This window comes from Buteo buteo, chromosome 13 (assembly GCF_964188355.1).
Source record: "Buteo buteo chromosome 13, bButBut1.hap1.1, whole genome shotgun sequence".
In the NCBI taxonomy this organism is placed as follows: domain Eukaryota; kingdom Metazoa; phylum Chordata; class Aves; order Accipitriformes; family Accipitridae; genus Buteo; species Buteo buteo.
In genome coordinates, this window is record NC_134183.1 from 28637975 (window position 1) to 28664036 (window position 26062).

General features: G+C 39.1%; 1 protein-coding gene across 6 annotated transcripts in view; it reads left to right on the plus strand.

The window, feature by feature from the left end:
• SCG3 (secretogranin III) overlaps nt 1–26062 on the plus strand; it is a 31740-nt gene that overhangs the window by 1267 nt on the left and 4411 nt on the right. For 2 of the 6 annotated variants that reach the window (XM_075045258.1, XM_075045261.1), the window contains exons 2-13: nt 161–323; nt 3113–4303; nt 4992–5044; nt 5629–5671; nt 5766–5981; nt 7032–7174; nt 8343–8504; nt 8829–9006; nt 10894–11010; nt 22667–22750; nt 23368–23496; nt 25600–25680. In XM_075045258.1, the coding sequence (XP_074901359.1) occupies nt 4219–4303; nt 4992–5044; nt 5629–5671; nt 5766–5981; nt 7032–7174; nt 8343–8504; nt 8829–9006; nt 10894–11010; nt 22667–22750; nt 23368–23496; nt 25600–25680 (1291 nt within the window). In that variant the 5' untranslated portion in view covers nt 161–323; nt 3113–4218. Of the gene's footprint in view, nt 1–160; nt 324–1058; nt 4304–4991; nt 5045–5628; nt 5672–5765; nt 5982–7031; nt 7175–8342; nt 8505–8828; nt 9007–10893; nt 11011–22666; nt 22751–23367; nt 23497–25599; nt 25681–26062 lie in introns of those variants that run through there. The other 4 variants (XM_075045259.1, XM_075045260.1, XM_075045263.1 and 1 more) reach the window with 3 other exon arrangements.

Genomic DNA, 26062 nt, shown 5'->3' on the forward strand with positions numbered 1-26062 from the left:
CAGACTAAAATAATACTGTATCTGTGTAGTTTTGGGTGCTTAATTCCATTGTAGAAACCCACGTATGCCTTTTCCAGTTATACATATTTTTCTGAAACAAAATTACTTGACATTTTCTAGTTTGTATTTCAGTTCAAAGGTGATTTATTTTTTTTCCTAGAAAGGGTGAGGAAGAAACTAAAGTAATCCCTTCTGAGCCATGTGATTCCAAGGAAAAAGTATCCCTCCATCTCCAACATACATCTGGTCAGAAAATCATGCTGAAGTTCGAAGCTATAAATTGATTTGTTATCAGAAAAAAAGCCAAATAGGAACAAACTGAGGTCAGTAGTTTTAAAAGTATTAAAAGTTGGCATTTCCTTGAAGTCAAGTGGAAAGATTTGGCCTCGTATTTCTTAAAGTCCATTTTACGAAATTAGTCAGTTAAGAATATCTCAGTTATGAATTGCTCATGTAAAGACATCACATTATGTTGTAGAAGCTAGAAAAGCTTGTAAGCTTTGCAGACCGAAAATGTAAGTTCAATAAGCATAGGTAAAGCTGCTGGAACTTGAATAAATGCTCAAATCTCAATAGCTTTGACTTTTTCCTTTTATTTTTATTGATTCTAGGGTCTTAAGTCCTTCTCTTTGCCTTAAGTGGTGGACAAATAAATGCTGTATATAAAATGACTTGTAGAGTGCAACCCTCAGGCTTGTGCGTGATTAATTTCTCATACTGTTGATGATTGCACTGAAATCGAGAGGACTATTCATAGTGCACACATATGTGCAAAATACGTGACTTATTGTCAGATGATTATAGATATATCTAATGCCTTGCATAAAGATCACCAGTAATTCTTCCAACATTTTTTTTCCTTTTAAGCCTTAGACTAGTTAGTTATTATTTAGCATAATATGAGATAAAGTAGAAAAAGCAAATCCACAAAAGTAAGGAATGTCTACCATCTAGGCATAAACTTGGCAAGGTGGATTGTTGGGTTGTTTGTGTTTTTTCTGCTTTCATCTGCCTTCTGTTTTCATCAGCTAGATGAAAAACCTTGAAGTGTGGTTATAAAACAACTGCAAAAATAGCACTGAAAGGCTGCATTTCAGTTATTTCTCTAGGCTCCATATCAACTGCACTCACCACAATAAAAAACCATTCTAATTGCCATTCCTGTAAGTTCTCCTTGGCATCTGATAGGCAAGTGGTATTCTTTCTGGCTCATGAATCATCACTGGAAATAAATAGTTCTAGAATAGAAAATGGGTTGATTGTGTATGAGCCAAAATAGAATCCAAATGAGACGAGCTTATGCTCTTCACTGTATTGTCTCTGCGCTGGGAGGAAGAGCGTGTAGTAGTAGATGATGTAAATGATGCCAAATGAAAACAGAGATGTAGTGAGAAACAAAGGCAGCAATTTTACCCAGTCATTTTTCTATGATGATTAAACATATTTTGTCATAATTAGCAGAGGTTAGTCACATGTCGTACAAGCTTACCAGTGCACTAGCAAGGAGTACTGGGCCAAATGTGCAAAACCAGAGCATGGCATTGCAGGTGTCCTCTCTGCTTGCCAGTTACAGCAGGTGTCTATGAGTGCATTGCCTCTCTGTGAAGTCTTCGTTAACAGGGAAATGGTTTGTCTCTGAAGTTTTAGGCTTGGCTTTCCTGGCATGGTCTTTTTTTTTTTTTTTTTTGCTTGCAATTCCAAGAACTAGAGTGGCTACTGCAGTCATACTCTCTTTTGATGACGGCAGGTTTTGAATTCTTTTCTCTCCCCACCATCAGTCCCAGCACCTACAGAGTCCTTCCACATCGTTTCTTGTTAGAGAGGCTTGGCAAAGCAGGAGGCAATTTAGCACTAAGGAAATAACAAACCGTATGGAATTGGGAAGTAGTATAGAAAAGATTTCACATAAATAGAAACATTTATTACATAAACAGAAGCATATTGTGTAAAATAAACACATCTGAACACAATTAGACATATCGTTATGCACAAAAAGCTGTATGTAGACGTATCACATAAATAGGTATATTTTTAAGCAGCAACTTTTTTGCACTGTCGTCACCAATTAGAGTTCCTTTTCTGATCTCACTGTTTTACAGCTATCTTGATTTCAGCACGCTTAAAATACATTTACTGCTTTTGTATTTTGTGGTGACTTTTGTCTGAATGAGTAAATGTGTAGAGTCCTATAAATGGATGCAAGTTTACAATGCATTGTGGGAAATGTTCAAGTGTTATAGAAGTAAATATCAGGAAGGGTAAATGGAGAGGAAGTACGCATTTTTTGAACACTGAGACCATTAGATAGACAGTGAATTGTTGAATTAATACAGAACTGGGATAGAATATCCAGCCACACTGAAGTAAGAATTGATCTTTTCGTTTTTCTATATCGGTAATATTCTGTAGTTTTGAGATTCCTGTTGGTGTGTATACACGTGCTAAAGATGGCAGGGGAAGAGGTTACTTTACGCTTTCTTGCGGAAGCTGCTTGTCTTCTGTACTTCTGAAGAGAGGGAAGGTTCAGTTTAGTATAATAATGTTCTGTGTAGGTTATCAGGCAACGTGTAAATAGGGCTATTTTGTTCTTACATACAACTACGCTTGAAAGGTTTTTATCCAAAATATCCTATAATTCCTAACTCTGGTACAGCTTCAAGGATAGGAGCCCGACTATAGGTAAGGCTTCTGGCATTATCAGTGCATTTCTGAAAGTTATTTTCATTGCTTTGGATCTGTGGATCGCAGGCAGATTAATTTATAGAAGTGAGTCTGATGTAAACTAGAGCATCAGATTTTATCACTGTTTCATCTAAATTATATGCAAAGGCTTGACTATTAAATACAGTGGATGCTAACAGGGAAATAAAAAAGAAATTGCAATTTTTTTAGTGCTCGTGGTCCAATAAATTATCATTCTCCTATTTTTTTGTGTTCTTCCCAGCTTATACTATAATAATATTATACCTTGATACAGGGTTGAACAGTTCCACTGTGTTCCTGGTTTTTAGTTGTAAAAGCACTGATCCTCTTCATCTCTTCAAATAGAGTTTTTAGCCATTTTTTTAGCAGTTAGCAAGTATTGAGATTTCTGATGTCACTGTGTTTTCAGCTGACCCCGTATGTATGCCTTCGTGACTACAAAATGAGGAGGTCTTTTCTGAAGACAAACCGCTGTGATTTATCTCCCATTTTGGAAGCAGACCCTATAGTTCTGAGAAGAGCTACCGCTGCGATCCTTTGTTCTGCCGTAAAACGGTGCAAATGTCTTCCGCCGATCCCTAGGGCTTTGTCGATGTTCTGTGTCTGCAAGGGCTAAATTTTAATTTATGAAAATGTTCAGAACTGGCTTACATGCCTATTGTCATTTGTGCTACTGCTTCTTTTAGTTCTAGATTTTAAAGAGCAAGATGCGCTATAATTAAACTTTTGACGTCCTCCCTTTGTAGCAAAAAGAATCATTGATGACTGTGCCTTTACCGTGCAATTCGACCCCGTGGAAAGGGCTGAAGCAGATGTGAGCGATTCGTGGGCCTCCTCTGCAGGACGGAATTTCACTTTTATAGCCCCCAAAGCGCGCGCAGCCCAGCCTTTCCTCCTGCGCTGGCTTCAGCCCAAAGCTTTCCCCGCGGATGCGGCGTCCGGGGTGGTCGAGCCGCTCGCCTCTTCCCGCAGCCCGCTGCCCGAGCTCGCCTTGCGGCTGAGCCGCGGCGTTCAGCCCGGGGCGAGGGGCGAAGGCCGCCCCGCGCATCCCCGGCGGCCGGCACAAAGCCCCCCCCCCGCGGCCCCTCTCTCCCGGGGAGGCGGCGGTCCCGCTCCCCGCCCCCGGAGAGGGAGGGAAGGGGCTGCGGCCGCCGGGGCCGCGGGAGCGGCGCGGGGCGCGCATGCTCCGCCGGCCGCGGCCCTCCCCCGTCTCCTCCCCCCCTGCCCGGGGCCGGCGGCGGGGACGGCCTCGACCATTTCAGCGGGCGCGGGGACGAGGGGCCGAGCCCGCGCGGCAGCGGCTTTCCCGCAGCGCGGCGGCCGGCTCGGCTCTGCGGCTTCAGCACCGCGGCGCTGGACAGCGCCCGCCGGCCTGCGGCTCCGCGCCGCTGAGCGCCCCGGGCGCGCAGGGGCGGCGCGGGCGGCAACCCCCGCGGGCGAGCGGGCGGGCGGGCGGCGGCCCCGTCCCCGTCCCCGGGCCAGGCTCGCCCTCCGAGGGCGCTGGGCAGCAGCAGGATGTTTCTCAAGCTGGCGGTCGTGGTGCAGGTGCTGTCGCTGCTGGCAAGCCGGGCGCAGGGCTTCCCGAAACCCGGGGGCAAAGGTAAGCGCCTTCGTTAACACCTTTGCGCCGGGGTGGGGAAAGTTTTGCAGGGCACAGCTAGAGGAAAGTCAAAACTTTCCTTCCACTTGGCTAAAAGCAATTAGATCCTAAAGAAACGATATTCCGGGCGAAGGCGCTGGATCGCTGAAGTTGCGGTCTAATACTAAAGTGAAGAGATAGGTGCCGGTAGAGGGAAAAGCTCTCAATTTTTTTCAGTCTTTTCCGAGCAATGTTTGCATCCATTCTACAGCAGTTTCTGCACAAGTCTCGCTCGCTCGCTCCCTGTCTCCCCTGCTATTCTCGATGTAAGAGATTTTTAATCTCTTGGTTGTGCCAATCCGATTATTGCTATTTTAGTCAACCTCTTACAGCATTTTTTCCCCCAGTTGGTTTAAGAGTTTTCTCATCAGAAAGGGGTTACTGAGTCTGTATCTGTATTTCTGTTACATCTTTTGCAGAACCTCTCCCTCTGCCCCAAACAATCATGCTTTGTTTAAATGTTTGACTTTTTAATTGTATTCTCATTCTTCTAGGAACATTGCATTTTTTTACAAGAACTAGCAGTTGGCTTCATATTTAACACACCGTGTTTTATGGGAGAAAATTATAGATTAAGAAGAAATGTGCTGTCTCTTTGTAGTCACATGCATCATATAACTGAGTATATACGTGTGTGTGTTTATTCTAGATAAAGCTATACACAACAGACAATTAAGTGTAGAAAGACCTTTGGAGGAACAGGTAAGTGAAATAAAAAAATATTTACAGTGGGTTTTTGGTTTGGGTATTCCCATAATATTTTGAACCTTCAGGTACCAGATCCGTGAATATCCTAATGGCTTAACAAATGAGTTAACAATAGATTTGTCAGTAAAGTCAATATTGATGGGGTTGGGTACAAAATAGAGTTTCAATAATTTTTAAGAACTGGCATATTGAGTTTTACTGTCCAGCATTCCAAAAGCAGGTCATTAGCTCCAACAGCTCACAGGTGTGTCACTCCTTTGTATCGACATCCTACAGGATTATAGCGGGAGCTTGGACTGAAGAAGGAAAATATATCTGGCATTTAACTTAAAATGGAAAGTCTATCGCAGCTTCTCGTAATGTCTGATTCTGATCAGAGGATGCGGTGGTACTGACAAAAAGTGCCAAGCGCTTAATCATGGTCTACTTATGAAGGCAAACTCCTTACTAAGAGTGAAGATCAGGCATTAAGGCTTCTGCTGATATTGATAAATTAAGAGATCACATGTTTTAGTGTATTTATTCCTTCTGCCTGTTTGTTGTTTTGTTTGTTTGTTTGTTTTATTTTTGTATATCAGATTGCTGAAGCTGAGGCAGACAATAGGAAAATAGCTCCCACAGGTAAAACATCTTTCCTGGTTTTATAGCAATATTCATAATGGTATTCAGAGAAGTCTAAGATTTTATGTCATGTGTGCATTGATGTATTTTCCAGAAAATAAGCCAGAGTTCAGGAATTATTCCTTTGTTGATGACCTGAACCTGCTAAAATCAGTAGCAGAAAGAGAGAGGAATGAAAAGGAGAGGGAGTCAATTAGAAGCTCTTTGTATGAACAGCAACTGGCCATTGATGATGCGGACTCCACCAAGAACCGCAGGCTTGTGGATGACTATGACTCCACTAAAAGTGGGCTGGATTATAAATTCCAAGGTATTCTGTAATCAACTTTCAGTGACTTTTAGGTTAGACTTCTCTTGCAAACTGATTGCAATCATGCATGTTGTGCTTACCACTGAACATGAGCTCTATTTGTTACTGGAGTGCAATTTCAATTATTTCCAGTTGTGGAAGCTTGTAGGTTTTGAAACACAATACAAAAGAATTGCTGTTGATTTTCAGAGTCTTCTTCCATGGAGGAAAATCCAACTGTGTAATTTGCATTATGTTTTTTAGCAATTTAGATTTGATGGAAGGAAAACAGGACATATTTTAAAATGAAAATATATTTATTCTGGTTTGAAAGCAAGAAGTACTTTTATAGAGAGCTAAATCACATATATTTGTTCCAAATGTTATGTGCACTATTAGATAATTCTCCTCATCACAAAGCTAAAAGGAGTTACTGAAGGCCAAAGAATACTTGCCTTTACTACAGGAGTAGTTAATTGACTGGCAGTTTAAGTGAGTCCTCTGAGAGTTGCAAGCAGCCTTTAGCTCAGGATATTTTTAATTATATCAAAGTATGCTGATCACAGACCAAAGCTTACTCATCATGTTCACTTTCTCATTGGTCACAGTGATATTATTCGCCATAAGTAATGATTACATAATTAAAAGTTCATTTGCTGAAATCTGAACAAGAAGATAGTATGCTGTTTGCCATGATCTGTTTTGATCTAAGTGGCCCTACAATGAAAGTAGATACTGGGAGGAGGCATATAAGCAGATACGTGAGCAGTGTTCTCTCATTCTTACAATTTTTTCTGTAAACAGGAGAGTATGCTCCTGATATTCATCTCTGCTCTTTCAAAAGAGCCAATCAGAAAGACATTTTTCAGATGTGAAAAATGGACACAAAAAACTTTTCACTGGGACTGATGTCATGGATTCCAAAGTGTATATTAAAGTATATTCCTAATGTGTCTAAAAAGTGCAGCTTTGTTCTGAAGAGAAAAAGGTGTGGGCAGATATTTTTTTACAAGATGTCTAATCCAAATGAGTTAGGACAGTCAGCACACAGTTAAACTGTAATCCTTTTAGATGATCCAGATGGCCTCCATCAATTAGATGGCACTCCTTTGACTGCTGAAGACATTGTTCAAAAAATTGCTGCGAGAATTTATGAGGAAAATGATAGAGGAGTGTTTGACAAGATCGTTTCAAAACTTCTAAATCTGGGGCTAGTAAGTATCTTGTTAATACTTCATTTAGCTGTTTTGTGGGTTGGTTTAATGCTCTTTTAAAAAACAGCTTGAGTGAACACTGTGTCCAGCTAATAATGCTGACTTGAGTGAAAATGAATGGGGTTCAGGCTCCAGGCAAGCTTTTTGGCTCATTTGGGCACATTGGTTTAGTTCTGCAATAACATTGTTGTTCCTGTGATGGCTTTGCAACAAAATAGGCCAGACCATGGAATGTTTCTGATGTTGAGAAAACATTTGCTCATTGTAGTCCTCCTATGTCTGCCCTCATTTTTCCTTTAATTTCTTTTCTGATTCTCACTGAGTTCTTTTGTATTATCAATTTCTTTTGGATGTTTATGGGGAAAGGTCTGAGCTCATTCCTATCAACCTACTAATTATTGTCATCAGCAGACATAAATTGATGCTGGTTATTTGAGGATACATTTCTCATTGTTACTGATTTTTTGGAAGACTGGGTTTGTTTGTGACCTCTAGATGTCTCAATGGTTTTAGCCATTGCAATATCGGATCCTTATATTTTAAAATACTAACCTTATCTTTTCTGCACTAGATTTTGCAATTAGCTATTGCATGCTGAATCCCACTAATTGCAAAGGGGGCTGTGGGACAGCTGCATGGTAAAATTCTCACTGTTAAGAAGCAAAGAGAAAACAATTTGATGATGCCGTAGAAAGCTGTTTGCTTTTTCCCTCTCTGTATTACTGTATTCTGTTGTACTTATTCAATTGTACATAGGTATGTTGCAGAACATATGTATTTATACCCAACCCCACACACACATATATACACATATATACACATTCCCCACTTGCAGCTCCATCTTTCAAGCTGGACTCCACTGTGTTAAGCCCTATATGGGTTTGTTTACCTATTGGAGGCTATATGTGTGGATTGGGTGGTTTTTGTGTATAGACACATATCTGATGTGTGTTTGTATGTGTGTGTATACACATTTATATAAATATAGACATATATATCTATATGTATACACACACACAAGTGAAGGTATTACACCTAATTTGGCTGTGCTCAGCTTTGAAGCAAACATATTTGAAGCAATCTATTTACAAAGCTCAGGTTTTATATTGATGTTTAATCTAGGAAACCCACAATATTCTATAAGTACTCTGCACAAATATTTTAACAGATCACAGAGAGTCAGGCCTATACCCTGGAAGATGAAGTGGCAGAGGTTTTACAACAGCTAATTGCAAATGAAGCAAAGGATCGTGAGAAGGAGTCTGAAGATTTTTATTACCCTCCAAGCAGAGCAGACAGTGATGCAAAAGAAAAGCAACAGGAAAGAATGGTAATTTCTTAGCTAATCATTTTGACTCACTTGCCTAATGGTACAAGTAGACCAATACACAGCTTTGCTTTAGGGAATAATTAGTTCAATCTGGAAACTGAAGGTGTTCTTAAAGAAATTCCATCAGACAGAAAAATTAATCATGAGTTACTTTGAGGTTTAAGCCAGATGCCAAATTGAAATAGCTTTGAGAAAATAGTATACTCTTCACTTTGTAATTAGGAAAATGTTGGCATAAGATTACGATGGTATTTATTGCTCTCTTAACTCTATCACCAAAAGCATTGTGCTTATAGATATTATTTTTTTATGTCTTTTGTGGAGACACCAAGCAAAGCTGATCAGGATAGTTTCATTAATGGAGAAATTGATGATACACTGGATAACACATGGTCATCATCTAATATCTTGGAAAGAAGAAATGAGCTGCCTTCTGAAGATAATTTTGAAGACCTCCAATATTTTCCAAACTTTTACGCGCTATTAAAAAGTCTTAACTCAGGTGAGTTCATCATGTGTTTACAGGAATATTTAGGAAAAAAATTAGAAAATTAAGATTCTCTCTGTTTTCTCCTACTCCTTTCCCTTCCCTTCCCCACAGCTTTCCTAGTTGCAAGAGACCACGTGCTTTATTGAGTATGGCAAAATATTGGGAGGAACAGCACTCAGAACTGCGAACTGTGAGACCTAGATAGCCCTTCCCATCTTGTGCTGTATGATTCACGAGTCCTGAATTCTTTTCATTTCCATAAGGGCATGATGAAAAACTGGCAAATTGTTTTCTCCAGAGATCTTTCCAGTAACATTCGTGTCTTCTAAGCCAACAGAGATACAAATAAGCTACAGTAGAATCCTCACAGTGATGGTACCAGTAAATGAGTCTGAGCCTCCCAGCCTTTTCACAAACCACAGGTTTGCTGTTTATTGCAATGAAAGCTCTGCACGTCTCTTCCTATTCCGGTGCTAGACATCATTGCCTTCCAGTTATTGCAGGCAAGATTGTGGCACCTTGCCACAGCCCCTTTGTCAGCACGCTCTACCACACACCCACTCTCACTCTCTGCAGCCAGTATACCTTCTGCTCTCTCCAGCACAGTCAGCAACAATTTATTCTGTAGATTCCTTGTCCTGCAGGAGCCTTAATCTTGCTCCAAACTGCCCCCATAAACACCTGAGTAGAGAGCTAGAATGAAAAACCTGAGGGTATATTTTACTCAAGTCCAACCTACCAACTTCATATTCTTCTTCCTGTTCTTTTCATTTTCCTGTGGTAGTTTTGCATGCTAGTTCTTCTCCTTTTTCACTCACAAAGCAGAAAAGCGTGCTGGGTTTAACAGGTTCTCAAGCAAATAGAACCAGGTCCCACTGGCTGAACATCTCTGCCTTGTCTCCTGCTTTATGCTGTTCACCTGCTGGCTTGTATCAAGCTGGAGGAGAGGGGATTCAATTGCATCCTACAGATGTGTGTTAAATTGCAGGCAGCAATAAAAAACCTGTTCAGCAGCTCTCCAAAGGGGCTGGCCCTCTGCCAAGGCTTGGGAGTATGTTTCTGACTGTCCCTGTCTGACAGTGCCCCTAGCTCTGTTGGGTCCTTCAGTGATAACCTGGGGTGCGGGAAGAGCTTGCGTAACAGTGTGATGGGGGAATTTCATGCTGCTAATGCAGAAATGCAGTAATATTGTTCAGCAGTTAAACACAGTGAAAAAAGAAAGGTAAGAAGCGGTGATTGTGAAGAGAGTCAGAGATATATATGGGCGAGAAGGATGGATTTTTATAATGAAAAATCGTTGTTTGTATCCTATTCTGGAGTCATGATCCTCCCAACCATGTAATATTATGTTGTCCCAGTACGAGTCATGGTCTTCTGTGTGGTAACAATCTCATTTGAGACACTTCATATTTTTGTCATTGAAACCATGGATCTTGTAGGAGAAAGGATCTCTGAGCTATATTCCTCATACAGAGAAAGACTGGTCTACTAGGTAGTTCACAGACAAATAAAAGAAAAAGACAGAGACTGTAGAAAACTCTGCCTGTATCTTCCTTCTGACCAGCAATTTGAACTCTGTCAAGTCACTTCATCTCAGTGTGTTTAGTGTTCTTATCTGTAAAATGGAATTAATACCATTTGCCTTCCATAACATAGACCTTCAAGACAAAAAGCTATAAAGAACTGAACCCTGAAGTTTTAAAGTACATTCAGCTGTACTTTGCAGGAGCAGTTTAAAGGGAAACATATATAGGAGTTCTCTTTGCTAATCCAGCACAGCATTTTCTTTTTAGTGAGTAAGTCATTTTTTATGCATGATGTTTGTGCAGAGTTTGCAGAACTGAGTTTTTCCAAGTTGCCTGAAGTCTTTGACTAGTTTTGCTTTATCCCCTCACACAGAGACGGAGGCAAAAGAGAAAGAGACCTTAATAACTATCATGAAAACCCTGATTGATTTTGTGAAGATGATGGTTAAATATGGAACAATCACACCAGAAGAAGGAGTTTCCTATCTGGGTGAGAGTACATACTTTATGCAACAGTGTTATTAATGCTATGCTCTTACTCTACCAACAATGATAATTATATTCTCACCTTCCTTGCTCTTATGAGTCCTGTTTCAGACTTGTTCATTCAAAATGTTAAAGCTGTACTTCTAAATGATTGATTATTCATTATGGCAGTGTTGAATTCCATACAGCTTTAATATTTCCATCTAATGAAGGAAAGGTTATTTATCAGATATGTATTTAGATTATTCCACTTTCACACCTGTGAAGTGCACTTGATTTCAATGGCTTTATGTCAGGGGAAGATTAGCGTTTTGCTCAGTTATATTGAGGTGGATCAGGTATCTCCATTTTCCAGAAAGAATCCAGCACTTCAGCACCTTTAATCTGTCATCTGTAAGTAGCTAGAGTAGACGAGACCTAATGCTATGGTCTTCTACCAAGTAGAACTCCTTCCATCTATGGAAAGTGTTACATCTTGGCACAGGAGTAGTTTTTAAAGCACCCTTTCCTGGATCCATTTTAGAGTCTGTGGCTATGCAGATTTTGTAAAATTGTATAAAATTTCCAGAAAAGGGATTTAGGAACAGCCTGGTTTGGGGTTTTTGTTTTGTTCTGTTTGGTTTTGGTTTGCTTTGTTTTCTCACACACTTCTGGTTTTAATAACTCGTTTATATTAACCGTTGGTAGCCTTTCTACTAAAACAAGCAGAGCTACAGAAGAAAGGCATATCTGCATAAGCGCTGCACAACCCTTTCATTTTTCTGAAGTATTCCTGGTCTGAGTTAGCCTGAAAAGTTTTTGTTTACATCAGGGCAATTTCTCAGCTTAATAAATCAGCCTGTCATAGAGATAGGACTGGCAATGATCTTTCATGACTTCTGCTGGCTTGTTTGGTAGGGACCATTGCAGATACATGATTGATTGATGCAACTGTAACTGTACAGATTGATTATCAATTACTTGGCTAAAAAAAATCCAGTGGATCATGATTCACATTCAGTGCATGATTGCACCTCCTCTCTAAAGAATTCATTATATCTCTGACCAAGATTATCCCTTCGTTTCTGTAAGAAGTCCTTGAATTTTGGAAAATTTGGACAAGTTTATTTTTTTATTCTCTGGCTGCCTGTACATTTATTTCTCTGGCTGCCTGTATGTTTAAAGAAAGATGCACATAAAGAAACGGTTGATTACAAGCACAGTGGTTTCAGTGTCATTCTACAAATAAAGATAATATGGCTTGAGCAGATATTGCCCACACTGATAGTGTTGTGCCAAAACTTAATAGGCTAAATTCATTCCTGACGCAAGACCACTCAGATAATGGAATTACACTAGGGATGTGTTTTTCCTGCTAAAATTCAGGGCAGTTGTTCACATTGGCTTTACTTTGAGTAAATAAATACTGTAACCCTGGAAACAAATTGCCATGATGACATAGTACAGAGGGCAGAGATTAGGTTAAGAGTTTCAAAGGTCTGATTTAGTCTGGATTTAAAGTAAGACTATCAACTGATGTATCCAGACCCTGCCTTGCAAATGAGTGATTTATGCAGAGATAGAGCTTGTATTCCATCAAAGCAACTTACTGTAGTGGAAAAAGCTTTCTCGTAGGTCTCAAGTTACTTCTGCGGTATTCTTTTTTTAGACTTGCTGTTGAGAAATGACTTTAAAGCTGACCATTTATTGAGCTAATATTCTCAAATATTCAAGGACAGCAAGCACAGTAGAATCTTAGCTTCTTGTAGTATCCACAAGCACGGCAGCAGTTTTATTGTCACCCTTATTCAACTAAAAGTTACAACATAACATACCCAGTAATACTTGAATAGGTACTGTGTTTCTTGGTGCAGTTCGGGCTAGGGGATTGATGCCCAGCTGTGTTTATTTATAGCAGATAAAGGAATTAGTATGAATGTCTGTCAGAGAGAAGAAACAATTAAAAAAATTGGCAGCTTTCAGTTGTTTCCTCAGTCCAAAATCAGTGAGCAGATCCCATGCTAGTCGGTGGAAAATACCAACTGGGTCTGTGCAGATGGATTATATCCTGTCTCTGTTTTATTACAGTAGGAAACACCCTAGACTACTTTTCCCCACTCTGTGGCTGAAGCCATGCATAAGCTGTGTCCCTGAATTATACATTCAAAATAATAAATCATTTACTGAATCGAGTCACAAGCTTTTGTGCCTCTCACACAGATGCAGAGACAGTAAATCTGAATGCATATTCCAGTAACAGCTGGTTTGGGATTTGGAAACCACAGCATTATGTCATCATCATTGTATCCTACTCTAGGGGAAAGTATCTTGCTCCTGCAGTGAATGATGTTATTAGGTTTAGCTTTAAGTTACAAAGGATGTAGGGGCAGTGTGGTGCAAGAAAAACATGCACACACACACAAATGCAAGGAAGAAGTTCATGTTTTAATACACATATTCAATATTAGGTAATACATATTTAAAAGCTTTCCATATGCTAAATATAATATGTAACACAGAACCCAGAAAGCCAAAAACAATGTATACATATATATGAAAGAGGAGAAAAAGTACTGCCTACCTTTTACAGTATGTATTCAGAAAGTAGAGCTCTAGAGGCATCAAAAAACTGATATAAAATGTGTGTTCAGCTGAAATGCATCACATTTGATAATTACCCTGCTGGTGGCAAAATGCCACTATCTTCTATCACTCTACTTTCTTAACTATGAATGCTGTACTTTGATGTACTGGGAGCAAATTCTTCTGTGGAGTGAAAGTCTTATGGTATGTTTCTATCCTGTTCAAAGGCTTTCAGAAATCTTTCTAGAAAGCCTACCTGCCCTCTGAAGATTGAAAGCTGCTTTAAAATCATTTTTGCAATTAAAAGAATGGGCAAACATTGTTGGTACAGAAAGCATAAGGTAATTAATCATATGACATAGGATCACAGTTACACAGGTGGCTTGTGAATTAGATCCAATGGTGGTATCAACTTATCCAGCTATGGTTTGATTGTCAACATCCAGCAAATGCTGCCCAAACAGCTGAGCTCTCCTTGCTTGCCCCAACCTGCTAGAGGCACAGGCTGTTATCACTGAACAGGCTGAGTATTGGGAAGGACTTAGGACAGTTATTGAAAGAATGATTATGGTTGGTAAGCGTGCAGTGACAGAGTGGAATCTGCACGTAATGACCAGTGGAAAGCAGCAAGAAGCTTTCAGAGAAGTTATGACTGATTCAGCGTAAAATATTTCATTATTCATAGCATTCATACTGTTTCTGTTGCATAAATAGCTGATACTGAATTTTCCCTGCAGAACTGAAAGGACTATATCCTTCATGGTGCTGAGTGCTTCAAGAGAAAAAGTGCTGTTCAAGCCAATAGCAAAACTCACTTTGATTTCAGCAGAGCAGAATAAGGAATGCATTGCATACATACTTGTATTGTTTGAATATTAGTTTGTGAATAATATCATACTTTTCTTCATTTTCCTTCTGTCTGTTGAGTAGTGTCATGGTGGAGATTCACTCTGATAGCTTTTCTGTCAGAGCCGTCTATCACAGACCAGATAAATATTAAGGAAAAGCTTCATCTATACCACACAAAGAAGAGGAATTTTTTGTGTGCTGAGTAACTTTTCCTGTGTATGCCAGGCTATCTAGCTAATTTTAAAATGAAAGCATATCAGTCCACTACTATCCTAGTAAAAGCTCTATTTATAGTAATTATGTAAATTAAACTATGGGTTTGTAATACATTTATTTTAATAATATTGTTGTCAGCGTAGAAGCAGGAACAAATGGGTTTTGCCAGTTTGTTTGGATACACCTGTAAATCATCTCCCACTAATAAGACCAAAATAATGAGTAATTTTTAGAACCATTCTAGGAAATGTTTTTAATTAGAGCCTAGTGGACCATAACAAAAATAGAGCTTTTAGAGATGATAGACAAAATCTTAAGAGGCACCAGTGTGTATGTATGAGTTCTTTTTACACAATACATTGATTATATTCTCGTGCTTACAAGAGTAGATTTTTAGCAAATTTATCCATTGCCACCCCAACCAAATGAAAGTTGTGTTATCCAATGAACTATTACCCTAGAAATTAGTTATGTGCACATTGTATTCTTGTGGAGTTCTCATTTATTTACTAGTACATGTAGCACAAACTTTTGCCATCAGTACTTTCTCTATCTCACAGATATATAGAAGCTTCACTGTGATACTGCATATAATGCATATTTTATCACATCTTATGACTGAGGTTGGTCATTTTGTTTTCAGTTTCTAAATCAGGGCTTCTGTATCTTCCACAACTGACAAAGCTGGAGAAGAGAGAGAGACAAAGGAGTGGGAAGAAAATTAAGTTTAAGCACTCTGCAGCTTTGCTCTTTCTGAGGGGGGTCCCACTTTTCACCTCCTTGTAGTAGAGTGCTTAGCTTACTGGAGCCACAGTGTACAACACACAGCCCACAGCAGACTGGTTGGGAGCAAACCCCCCTTTAATTAGGAGGGAAACAGAGAAATTGCTCCAGCTCATCAGTATGCAGTGTTTGAGTTACAGCTGCCTCCCTCCATAGACCAAACCAAAGCCACCTCTCACACCGCCTCCCTTTGGCTCTGACTCACTGTCAGAATCCACACTCTCCCCCGTGACTGAGTAGGAGATTGTGTTGGTTAGAAATGGGCATGAACAGATGTCTCTGTTTACCTCTTCTACCCCTTCGTCATTTGTTCGGACAATTGGAAAGCAAACGAAACTGCAGGATGCACTAGCAATAGGGAGATGGATGGTTCGTTTGCAAACTATTGCCAAGGTCTACGTACACTCATTAGTTCGGTCCTTTTCTAAAGTTACTCTTGGGATATTGTTTTACTGTAATAGTCTGGTTTAGACTGAGGCTGCATGAAAAAAATCCAGGGCAAATAGAAGAGGCAGAAAGTCCGCTATGTTGATTTTTAATATGTCCCTGCCTCTCCATGCTAAGCAACATGGAATAGCTCTTCTGCCTCTCGTGTTCACACTCAGTAGCCTCCACAGCTCCACTTGTGATGAAGGCAAAGCTCTGCAATTTCCCTGGCATAGGCCACTGCATAGCAGACACAATCTGGCCTTTTCTTGGGAGAGGAGGACTTGTTTGAATACTGTGACTAATCCCTGAAGTTCTCATCAGCACAGATGCTGCAGGCCAAAGGTCTGATCCTGGTATTTGTTTAGTTAGGCGAGAACAGGCACAGAGCCAAGAGTGTGAGGCGAAGAGCAGATCACAGCACAGACTGGCATCAGCTTTCCCCTACTCACTGTCTCCAGAAGCAGATGCTCCCTGATGCAGACCGTGTGATTTCAAAGGGGTGAGGGAAGGTGTGGCTAAACCAGTGCCAGAGGCTGCAAGTGATATATGGACGGTGTCATGTGGACCTTTTGTTCTTTCCTTCATTTTGACCTGGGAGATGAAGAGCACTGACGTTATTTCATACAGGGAACTGTTCATGCATAATACCTTCCTTTTCTTTTTTAATGTCCTTTTTTTCCAAAGGGCTCTTTGTCGCTACTGTAGGTTTTCTCCATAAGCATTAAAACCTTTAATTGATTTTCCCTATCTGCATTTCCCTTTGGTGATTTTCCTTGCCCAGTATTACTTTATCATATGACTGATGCATACAGCTGCCAGTGGGAGTTATTTAATTTCAGGCAGCTCTCTTTTCTCTGCTATTTATTTTGTATCTATCTGATGAACTAAGGTGACACAGATGGTAGTATACTATACTGTTCTTAGGAAGATCAAGGACGCTCACATATCTGAAAAGTAGAAATCAGGGACACCTCGGATGGGGGCAGTGGGCCAAATACTGAGGAGCAGCAGTGATGGTGTAAAGTATACATGAATAGTCAAACCCAAGATGAATTTGCATGGAGGTAAGATAAAAGGATCTGGGGACAGAGAGCGTGCAAGGGTCCCAGACAAGATTGGAATGTAGGACGTATGTTGATCGCAGACCCCACTGCAACTTTATAAGCTTTTGTTTCCGTAGCCTCATCCCATGCCTCATCCATGTCCATCCCATGCTACTTCTGCATTTGCACAAACACATGAATGTTTTTTGCCCACACCACTTAGATCTTATCTCCTGTTTTCCCCCATTCAGACTCTCACTGCATAGAAAAAAAATGGGTAGCTATGGTGTGAAAAGTCTTGACAACTAACCTCACGGTTCTTAAAAAACAGGACCACTACACACTACAGTAAAATGGGCATCACCTGAGGGTGACAACATGTGTGAGAGCATAGTTTTTCCAGTACCCATAGGATCTAAATTTTCTCAGATATCTTTTTGGGAGAGATCCAGTAGGTTTAGTATTACTAATGCTTTTTCCCACCACATTACATGACTATCAAATCATGTGTACAAGAACCAAAATGAATATATTACAGTTCATTCCTTTGCCTATCACTATCTACCCTTTAAATTTGCAGCTATTTCTTGCAAATATATTATCTCCTCTTCTGTTTCCCTTCACTGCTTCCTCTGTGCTTTCCCAACTGGATACTTTGTAAGAAATCTCCATCTCCTTGTAGTGTCTCTTTTGACAAGTATATTGCTTCGTTCCTGAAAATCTAGGTTTTGCATTCTACCAAGTGGTTTGTGTTTCTAAAGAAAGGAGGGCAATGCTTTCCTTTTTTCTCACTGTTAATGGCTGCATAAAAACCCCCTTACTTTCTGAATTCAGTATCAATCTGTTTGACAGCTGAGCACTGAGACCATAAGTTATGATTTGAGATGATGTTGTGGGTGTGGGGTAACGAGGGTGTCACTGAACTTTCAAAACTAAGCTCCATCCCACTCCTCCAGTAGAGGCGGCTGTGTGCTGCTTCAGTCCCAAACCATCGTGCTTATAAAGTGCATGCTAACAAAATACTTAAAGTATGTGCACAGATCATGTAGCAGCCTCAGGATGGGAAAGGATTAGGAAAGGACTGCACCACACAGCTCTAGGAGACCTGGAGTAATGCAAAGGAAATGCCTGTAGAATACTGAAAGAATAAATCTGAGAAATAGTCTGTGAGGTAGGGAATATAATAAGGACAATAAAGGAGACTTGGTCAGAGCTTTGTTCACCTCCAAACACATCTATTTAATTGTGTTTTACTTTTTGAGTTGCTTTTAATCTGATTGCCAAGTGATACTGCTGCTGGTTTTATTTCAAACCACTGACCGTCTTGCCTGTAATCCATTTACAAGTGATGCCACTACCTGGGGTTTGTCACCTAACATGTCATTCCTCATGGCAGCATTAGGCTTCAGACACACCATCATGACAAATCAGTCAAACAGGAAGATTCAAAAAGAAAATTCCATATCTTGACATGTAAGGCAGGGAGTTAGAAAGGAACAGGAGATCTGCTGTTCACAGGAGATTCAGCTGGAGAAAGCTGAGACCCACCTGTAATTCCAAAATGGAGGGATTTCTCTTGTTTGTCACAGTTTAAGCAGTTTATGTGACATATGCATGATACATATACGAGCTGACTAAAGGTCAAACTCTGCTTTTGGCTACATTTGCCCATTGGATATTGACAGTTCTTGGACCTACACTCATGTAATCTAAAAGGAGGATTTGGCCAAAGAATTAATCAGGTAAGCTATTCCCCACAGAATAGTCGCAAGCAAATACTGAGATGTACTGAGTTTTGTCACAGATGGAAAAAGGCCTTACAAACTCTTGAGGATCATCTACTGCAGGAGACAGAAGAGCCCTGGGAGAACTGTGCTTTTTTAATGCCTGAAATATGTGCATCTCATATAAGCAGTCATCAGCACAAAGCTTTCTGGCTGAAGCTGCTGTAGTGTATGAACTCATTAAGTAGGCTAATATTTTAGCTATTGTTAAGATTGATTTCAGGTACTGTGATCATCCCTTTTTCTCCTTTAATAAACACAGCCTCTCTATGCTGCATGAAGACAGAACAGCAAAGCAGGTCTTTCTGCGGAAGTTTAATGACATGAAATCTCAGCTTCAGTCAATTTGATGAGGATAGAATGTGAAACTTCCTCCCGGGTGCAAGACAATTATGCAGATGAAAAAACCTTTGCAGGAAAATTTGCAAGAGTCAGGAAAACACCGTGAATCTTTCTATCTATAGAGAAGGGTCCATTTCAGTCTTCCATTGCCAATTCCATTAAATACTCAGATGGGTGCATTAGTTTATGCCTCTCTAATAAGAACAAAATAATTTAATTTGTAAGATTTTTTCACGTAGTATCTTTTTCCATGGATTTAAAGGGCATTACTGCAGTGCATTCTCACAGAGTAAAGATAAGCATTCTGCTTTCACGGAATTCAGATTTTTAGATGCCCAACTCAAAGGACTTCAGAGTCTCAAAAGTGCTGGGAATTTGCATTTTCAGATGCAATTAATAGGATCTATCGGTGTGTAGCGCCTGTAGAAACTGGGCTTAGGACGTCTCAGAATGCCTACTCAAAATAGGAGCCCTCCTGCAGCATGAATGCTTCAGTGAGTCATCCCAGATCAAAGAGCAAGTTAGAAAGTGATGCAAGGCAGAAACCAGATCTTCTGACTCCTGGTGTCTGGTTCAAGCGATGAGATTATACTGCTCCACGGAAAGCCGGCCGCCAGAGGAGTGACCTATTTTACCAACGGAGGTCACTTCCATTAGCTCAGTAGTTATTGTTCTGTTGTTTTAATTAGTGCCATTTGAAATAAGTGGCCAGCTCTGTGGAAAGGTCAGTACCTTTCTAAACTCTTCCTCTGTAAAAATTACGTTGCTAGGGAAACGATACCAGAAAAGTAATCAATTCTTGTTAGACCTCCAAATACGACATGCAGTTGCTTAGCTGCTGGCCAGGCACATCTCAGCTGAGAATATGACTCACTCCAACCGTGTAACTCAGAGCAAACATTGTTCAGCCCTGGCCTAGCCACATATGACAAGTACAAACATGTTTTGAAACAATACCAGCTGTTAAAGACATTAATTCTGAAGGGGAAAAAGGGGCAATAAATCCTGTTCAAGAAGAATTGGGATTCTCTGGTAATATTCTCTCTATGATACATATGTAGGTACACCAGATGATCCCCATAAACATGAACAGGCTTACATGGTTAACTCCTCTGTCACGCAGAAAATACAGCTGCTTATAAAATCTTGAAATTCATGTTGATGTGGCATCCAGCTAGCAAGACAGCTTCAATATTTCTCCTGTAAAATGTAGTCCTTATTAAAAGGCCCGTCATATAAACTTGTCCATATCTTTACTGACAAAATAAAGCTTTGAAAATGGAATATAGTTGTTTTCATATTCAGTCTGGATTTAGTGGCAAAGCTTGGATCATTAGTGGTCAACATTGCCATATTATACTTCATATACAGATGTAGCTGTGTAATGCATATGGCTGGAAAACCATGCATATTACTATGTTACTGTACATGACAAAGTAGTAATAAATTTTGTTTATTACTCATATATCGAACTCAAATGAAATAGTTAGCCAAATCAAAAGACTCAGAGCAACTGTAGAATTCTTGATGGGATTTATAGAAGTAACTGAATAATGGAGGAGTATAAATCCTATTGCCTTCAGTAGCATGTGCTGTATCTGGATATGTGTACAACTTTTAAACACTACAGTCTATCAACATAACAAAAACATTTGGAAATATTATCAGTATGCAGACATTTAAATCTAAAGATGTTTAAGCGGGTTATAAATCCATCTTGTGGTAGAGTCTTTTTGTTTTCTGCAAATACAAGCTTACTGCAGCAGTGCCTAAATGCATTAAGACAGAACATGAAAGGCACGTACGAATCAATGCACTTACATGTATGGCATTTTAAACATTTAAATACTCCTATTTACTTTAAAATACTATGTTTACACTTAAAATTAAGCCTATTATAATAATTTTGCTGGATTAAAGTCTAAAATCAGTGACATTTTTGCATTTGCATGAATTAGTGAAGGAGAATAATCTATTCACTTGAATTTACAAAGGGTTTTTAAGTTCGTAGCTGTATAATCTTATCCTAAAAACTGTGCCTCTTGCAACAGAGAAATCCTTATATTCCTGCTGGAATACTAGTATGGTACTGATTCAGGATAAAAAATAGTATCTTAAGCTCAGCTGAAAGGAATGTTTTATGGTCCTTTCAATAAGCTTTGGATCAAGTGATTAGTGAGGCATCAATACCACCACTATAATTCTAGCTTGTTTTTTTTTTTTTCATCAGTATGTCTGATCCAGCTTGTAACCCAGCCCAGACCTGTTTAGTTTAGGGCATATGGCAAGGTCAGAAATCACATTAAAAGGATATGTACCAAATGAAAATAGTTTTCACAAAAAAAACCCTAACGTGATGTAGAATTGACAGGGTGCAATCAGGCAGGGTGCCAACAAAAACTGCTTACATTTTAATTTTATAACATAGAGGTCTCGGGCAGACAGGATTATGTGATTTCTCATCAGATGGCAGGCAGAATTGCTTATGGTGATCTGCCATGAAGAGAAATGTGCTTGCTAAAAAACTAATCTTTAGGTTTCAGTGCTGAATATCTTTCTGATGGAAAAAGATGCTCCCAGCTGATGGATAAAATGTTGGCCTTACACAGAAGATATGATCTAAAATATTTACTAGCCCTATAATATCTATCCTGCCACAGTTACCACATCTCATACTGAATATTTTAGCTGTTTAAATAAAGGGAATATTGACAATTCAAAACCAAGTCTCTCAAAAATACTCCACCAACTAGCTGACATCTATCAAATTTTGGATCCATGTTTAAATGAACCTTTAAAAAAAGCTGATAAAGGGAAAGAAAATTCTACACCATGTCCATAATATCACTGAAGAAAAATGGCAGATTGTTTGATGATCTGTATTTGTGAATATCTATTAAATGTTGTGTCAAAAGGACTTTTTTTTTCCCACATAAGCATACAATGTTTATATCTGAAGCATCCGTCTCAATGAAAAGGTGCTTTTACTTTCAAATTAGATGAGTTCAGCCCTGAAATTTGCATAGAAAAACATTTTATAGACTTCTAGAGCTGTACACATGGCCACAGCTGTCTTCTGGGTTTTCAGGTAAATGCTTGACTTCAGGAACTTGGTTTGATCAGTTCAATTTACATATTTATTTCATCTAAACATAATTTAAAACCTTGTATTAGATTTCTTTTCCAATGAAACCATATAAAATCCAGACAGATAAGCAGTTTGGGATAATATTTTCCCACCAAGATGAGGCACATATTTCATAGTCTTGTATACTTTGTGAAGTTAATTAAATTAGAATAAATTGCTACAGATACTGTTATCCATATTTTGTGACTTACATGACTTATTTAAGTAGAATATATATACAAACATTTACTGCCTTTATGAATATTGGCTCTATTTGGTACACCTATTGTCATGATTTAGTTGTTAATTTTTTTTAATAAGATTGATCAACGTTCCCTACAGCTATTAGTTTGTTCTTTTAGTGTTGGTTCTGCATTATTAATTCTTCAGAGGGGAGGATGAAGATTGGTTTTTTAGATTTCTACTTACCATTCAAACTGGTGTTGCGGAGAATATAGTATAGATTCTGCATCGTATCTGTTGAAGAATAACTGGGGTTTGGTTTTGTTTTGCCTTGATTTCTAGAAAACTTAGATACAATGATAGCTGAGCAGACAAAGAAGAAGCTTGAGAACCCTTCCACTAAAGCCAGAACAAAGCTACCAGCAGGTACTTATTCTACAATTTTCTCTCCTGGAATAACACATGTTTTTTTAACCTATTCAGGTAAAAGCATGCTAATTGCTTTAGAAGCTAGACTGCTAGTTAAAGATACAGTCCCTCAGGGACCTGTAACTACAGCTTGGATGTCTAAACACACAACAAGAGAGGAATTTTTACTTAGTTGTCCAATCTTTGAGAAGTATATTCACTGTCCTTTTCTTCAGTGGAGTCCAGACATTACACATACACAAAAGCAAGCTATATCAATGCTTTTTAAGTTGTAAATAATTAAAAAAAAATCATTCTTTATCAACTTTGGATCTAGTGAATGCAAATTTCCTATCATTTTTCCCTGCAGAAAGGAATGTGCCTTTATGAACTACATATTATTGCATTTTAGTCACCTGTATTCAGCTACTGCTTGTAAGAGCAGAAACAGGCATTCCTGTTGCCAGAGGCTTGGGGTGGAGATGACCTTTAGAAACCACTTTGAGCCAGACTCCGAGGAGGTTCTTCCTCAACCATCAGTCAAAATGTTTTACTTCCTAAAGATCGTATTGATGTGATTTAGAAGTTCTTTTGGTACATTTGATACAGAATTGCTCTTATTGTTGTTTCTTTAGACAAGAGTAGTGAAGAAGCAGACAGTACGAAGGAAGAAGCAGCTAAAATGGAAAAGGAATACGAAATTTCAAAGGATTCTACAAAAAATGAAGAGCAAAATGCAGCAGGAAACAGTGAAGAGCCCAGAGGTACAAAATATCCATTGCTTTTGCCACATATGTATGCTCCAAATAATTGGAATTTTTCCTATTGTTTTTCCATTGTGTGAGCGTAAATATCTTCAGTTTGTAGTTACTGGGAGTCAGCACACAACAACTTGATTTGGAAGTGTACTTTCTTGCTTACTTTTAAATGTATGAAACTGTATCTCTTACTGAGCAAGGCCATAATCTTCCACAGAATTCAAAGCCCCTTTTGAGAGCAATATGAAATGCATTTTGACACAGTAGTGCAGAGAGATTTTGCTTCTTTGCATCTATGGCTTTTCAGTGAAATCAGATCGTCAGGATATTCAATATTCTGAGTGAGCCCATTGATTTCTCTAGTTTGTGTTAGAACAAGCTGGTACTGAAAGGTACTGAAAAGTTGTGCAAAGTGAAGCAATTTGTATTACTCACTGCCAGAGGTTAAGGGTCATCAGCAATTAACCTGTTTTATGTAACTTTGAAAACCTTTTACAGTAGGTTAGTGTCTCCATAAGCAAACTTAGCACAGTAGTACTTCCATTATCCTAGTTGCCTCAGCATGACACAAAATGCCACATGCCATGCTACATTAGACTGTACTAGCTGAAGTCGCTCTGTCCATGGGGTACAAATCAGCTGCTATATCTCAAAACAAATCTGCAGAGGACAGTGTGCCTCTTTACAGTGCTGAACTTTTGAAGGAGGATGTTTGTTGGTGCAGAAACCTTTCAGTGGGTTCTTATTGCTCAGGATCCAGCATAAGCATCTATGTTTTGTAGTCAGTTAAAAAACCTGCTTATAATCTGCTTTGCACTGATGCTGTTTTATGCTCGTACTTTTTTGGATGCATGTGTTTTCACTGCAGCATGCTCAGTAGTGAATTGCAATAATCAAGGCTACAGCAGATTGTAGTTCATTGGTCAGCTGGTTCAGTCCTGTGGGCAGTGCAGACATATAAACTATTAGCCACTCACGGATAGAAGGTGGCATTTTTCCAGAAGTGGTTATTTGAGCATAGAAGAGGAAAATAGCTCAAGATGGCTGCCTAATTTCACAGTGAAGGAAAATCATCTCAATACCTGTGGGAAGTGATAAATAACATATTTTGCTTGTCTATTGAAGATTCGTCTGTTCCATTTGGTTCAGGTTATTTTCCTTTACCTTCAGAAAAATGTTCAGCCCAATAGCTCTTTAGAAATTTAAATTGGATCAGCATTTAGTTCTTTGTCTCATCATGCAATGCCCTTTGCTCTTTCACATAGTGACTTACTATAAAGCTAACTCTGCACTGCCAGCTCAAAAATTATGGTATATCTAATACTGTATCCACTTACTAATGGGATCAGACATGCATAGTTGGCAGTAGTAGCCTTCTACATGCTAATCACACCAGGGTTTTTTTCCTGACAAATGTAAGAACATTACATCAATAAAGCTCCAGCCAAGTTAAGAATTCAAAATCCATTAGCTGGAATATTTCCTTAGGGGCCTTATTAGGTAATCCTTGAACTAATTCTGTCCTGTGTGCTTTCTAGTCCAAAAATAGCCATCACTTTACAATTTCAGCTATAACAAGGATTTATCATGGTAATTTTAATATATCCTTTTTCTTAGTAAATATAAGTAGCTGTATTTCAACTTGTCTTTCCAAAACATCACAGTCTTAGATTTGCTGTATGCTGTTAGTACTATTGTATGGAGGAGTTTTCTGACACTTTGTATTTGAGCAGATACTCAAAGCTCTCAGTCTTATTTAAGTCATTCCTTGCTGTCTTAACAGCTTCACCTTTGCTGAACAATTATGATGATCAAAAATCTACAGGTTGCCCTTAATCCACGTATGCAGTATCTATGGATACCACCAAAGTTATGTATAGAGGTCAAAAAAGCCATGATCCTAAGTTTCTGGATGACAAATCTTGCACAGACAAAACATGCTAGCCATCTGTGAGAATTTTGCCTGACTAAAGTTGACAGCACTCAGCTTTTAAACAGAAACTAAGAATAGTTTTAATCTGCCTTTGCTGTGACCAGCTTCACCCAGTTAAGCAAGCTGCATCAATCATTGATGTAAGTGCCTTATTTCTCTCTCATCCTGTCCTCTAGGGAAAGCTGAGGCATATTTGGAAGCCATCAGGAAGAACATAGAATGGCTAAAAAAACACAACAAACAAGGTAACAAAGAAGGTATGAAGTAAAAAGCCTTGACATTGGGGTGGGCACCATATACATTACAAAGCAAGTAATTTAAATTGTGTTGTATAACTTAGCATTATGTTATAAATTAAATAATAGTAATGTGAAACTGTGCTTGTTAAGATTATAGTTATAATTAGTGGTGTTAGTGTTAAATAATACAGGTTGTGTAAAAGTTAAATCAATGAATGAAAATAGTAAACTAAGGCAAATTCATGTAAACTGGCCTGAACAGCCATTGGCTGCAAAACACACAGTGACTAACCAGGTAGAAGTTAGTCATGTGCTATCCAGATAGTCATGGTGGTCTGCCTGTCACCAGGTAACAGTACATCAGTTTTGTCTGGTGCTTCATTTCTTAGTTCAACATATC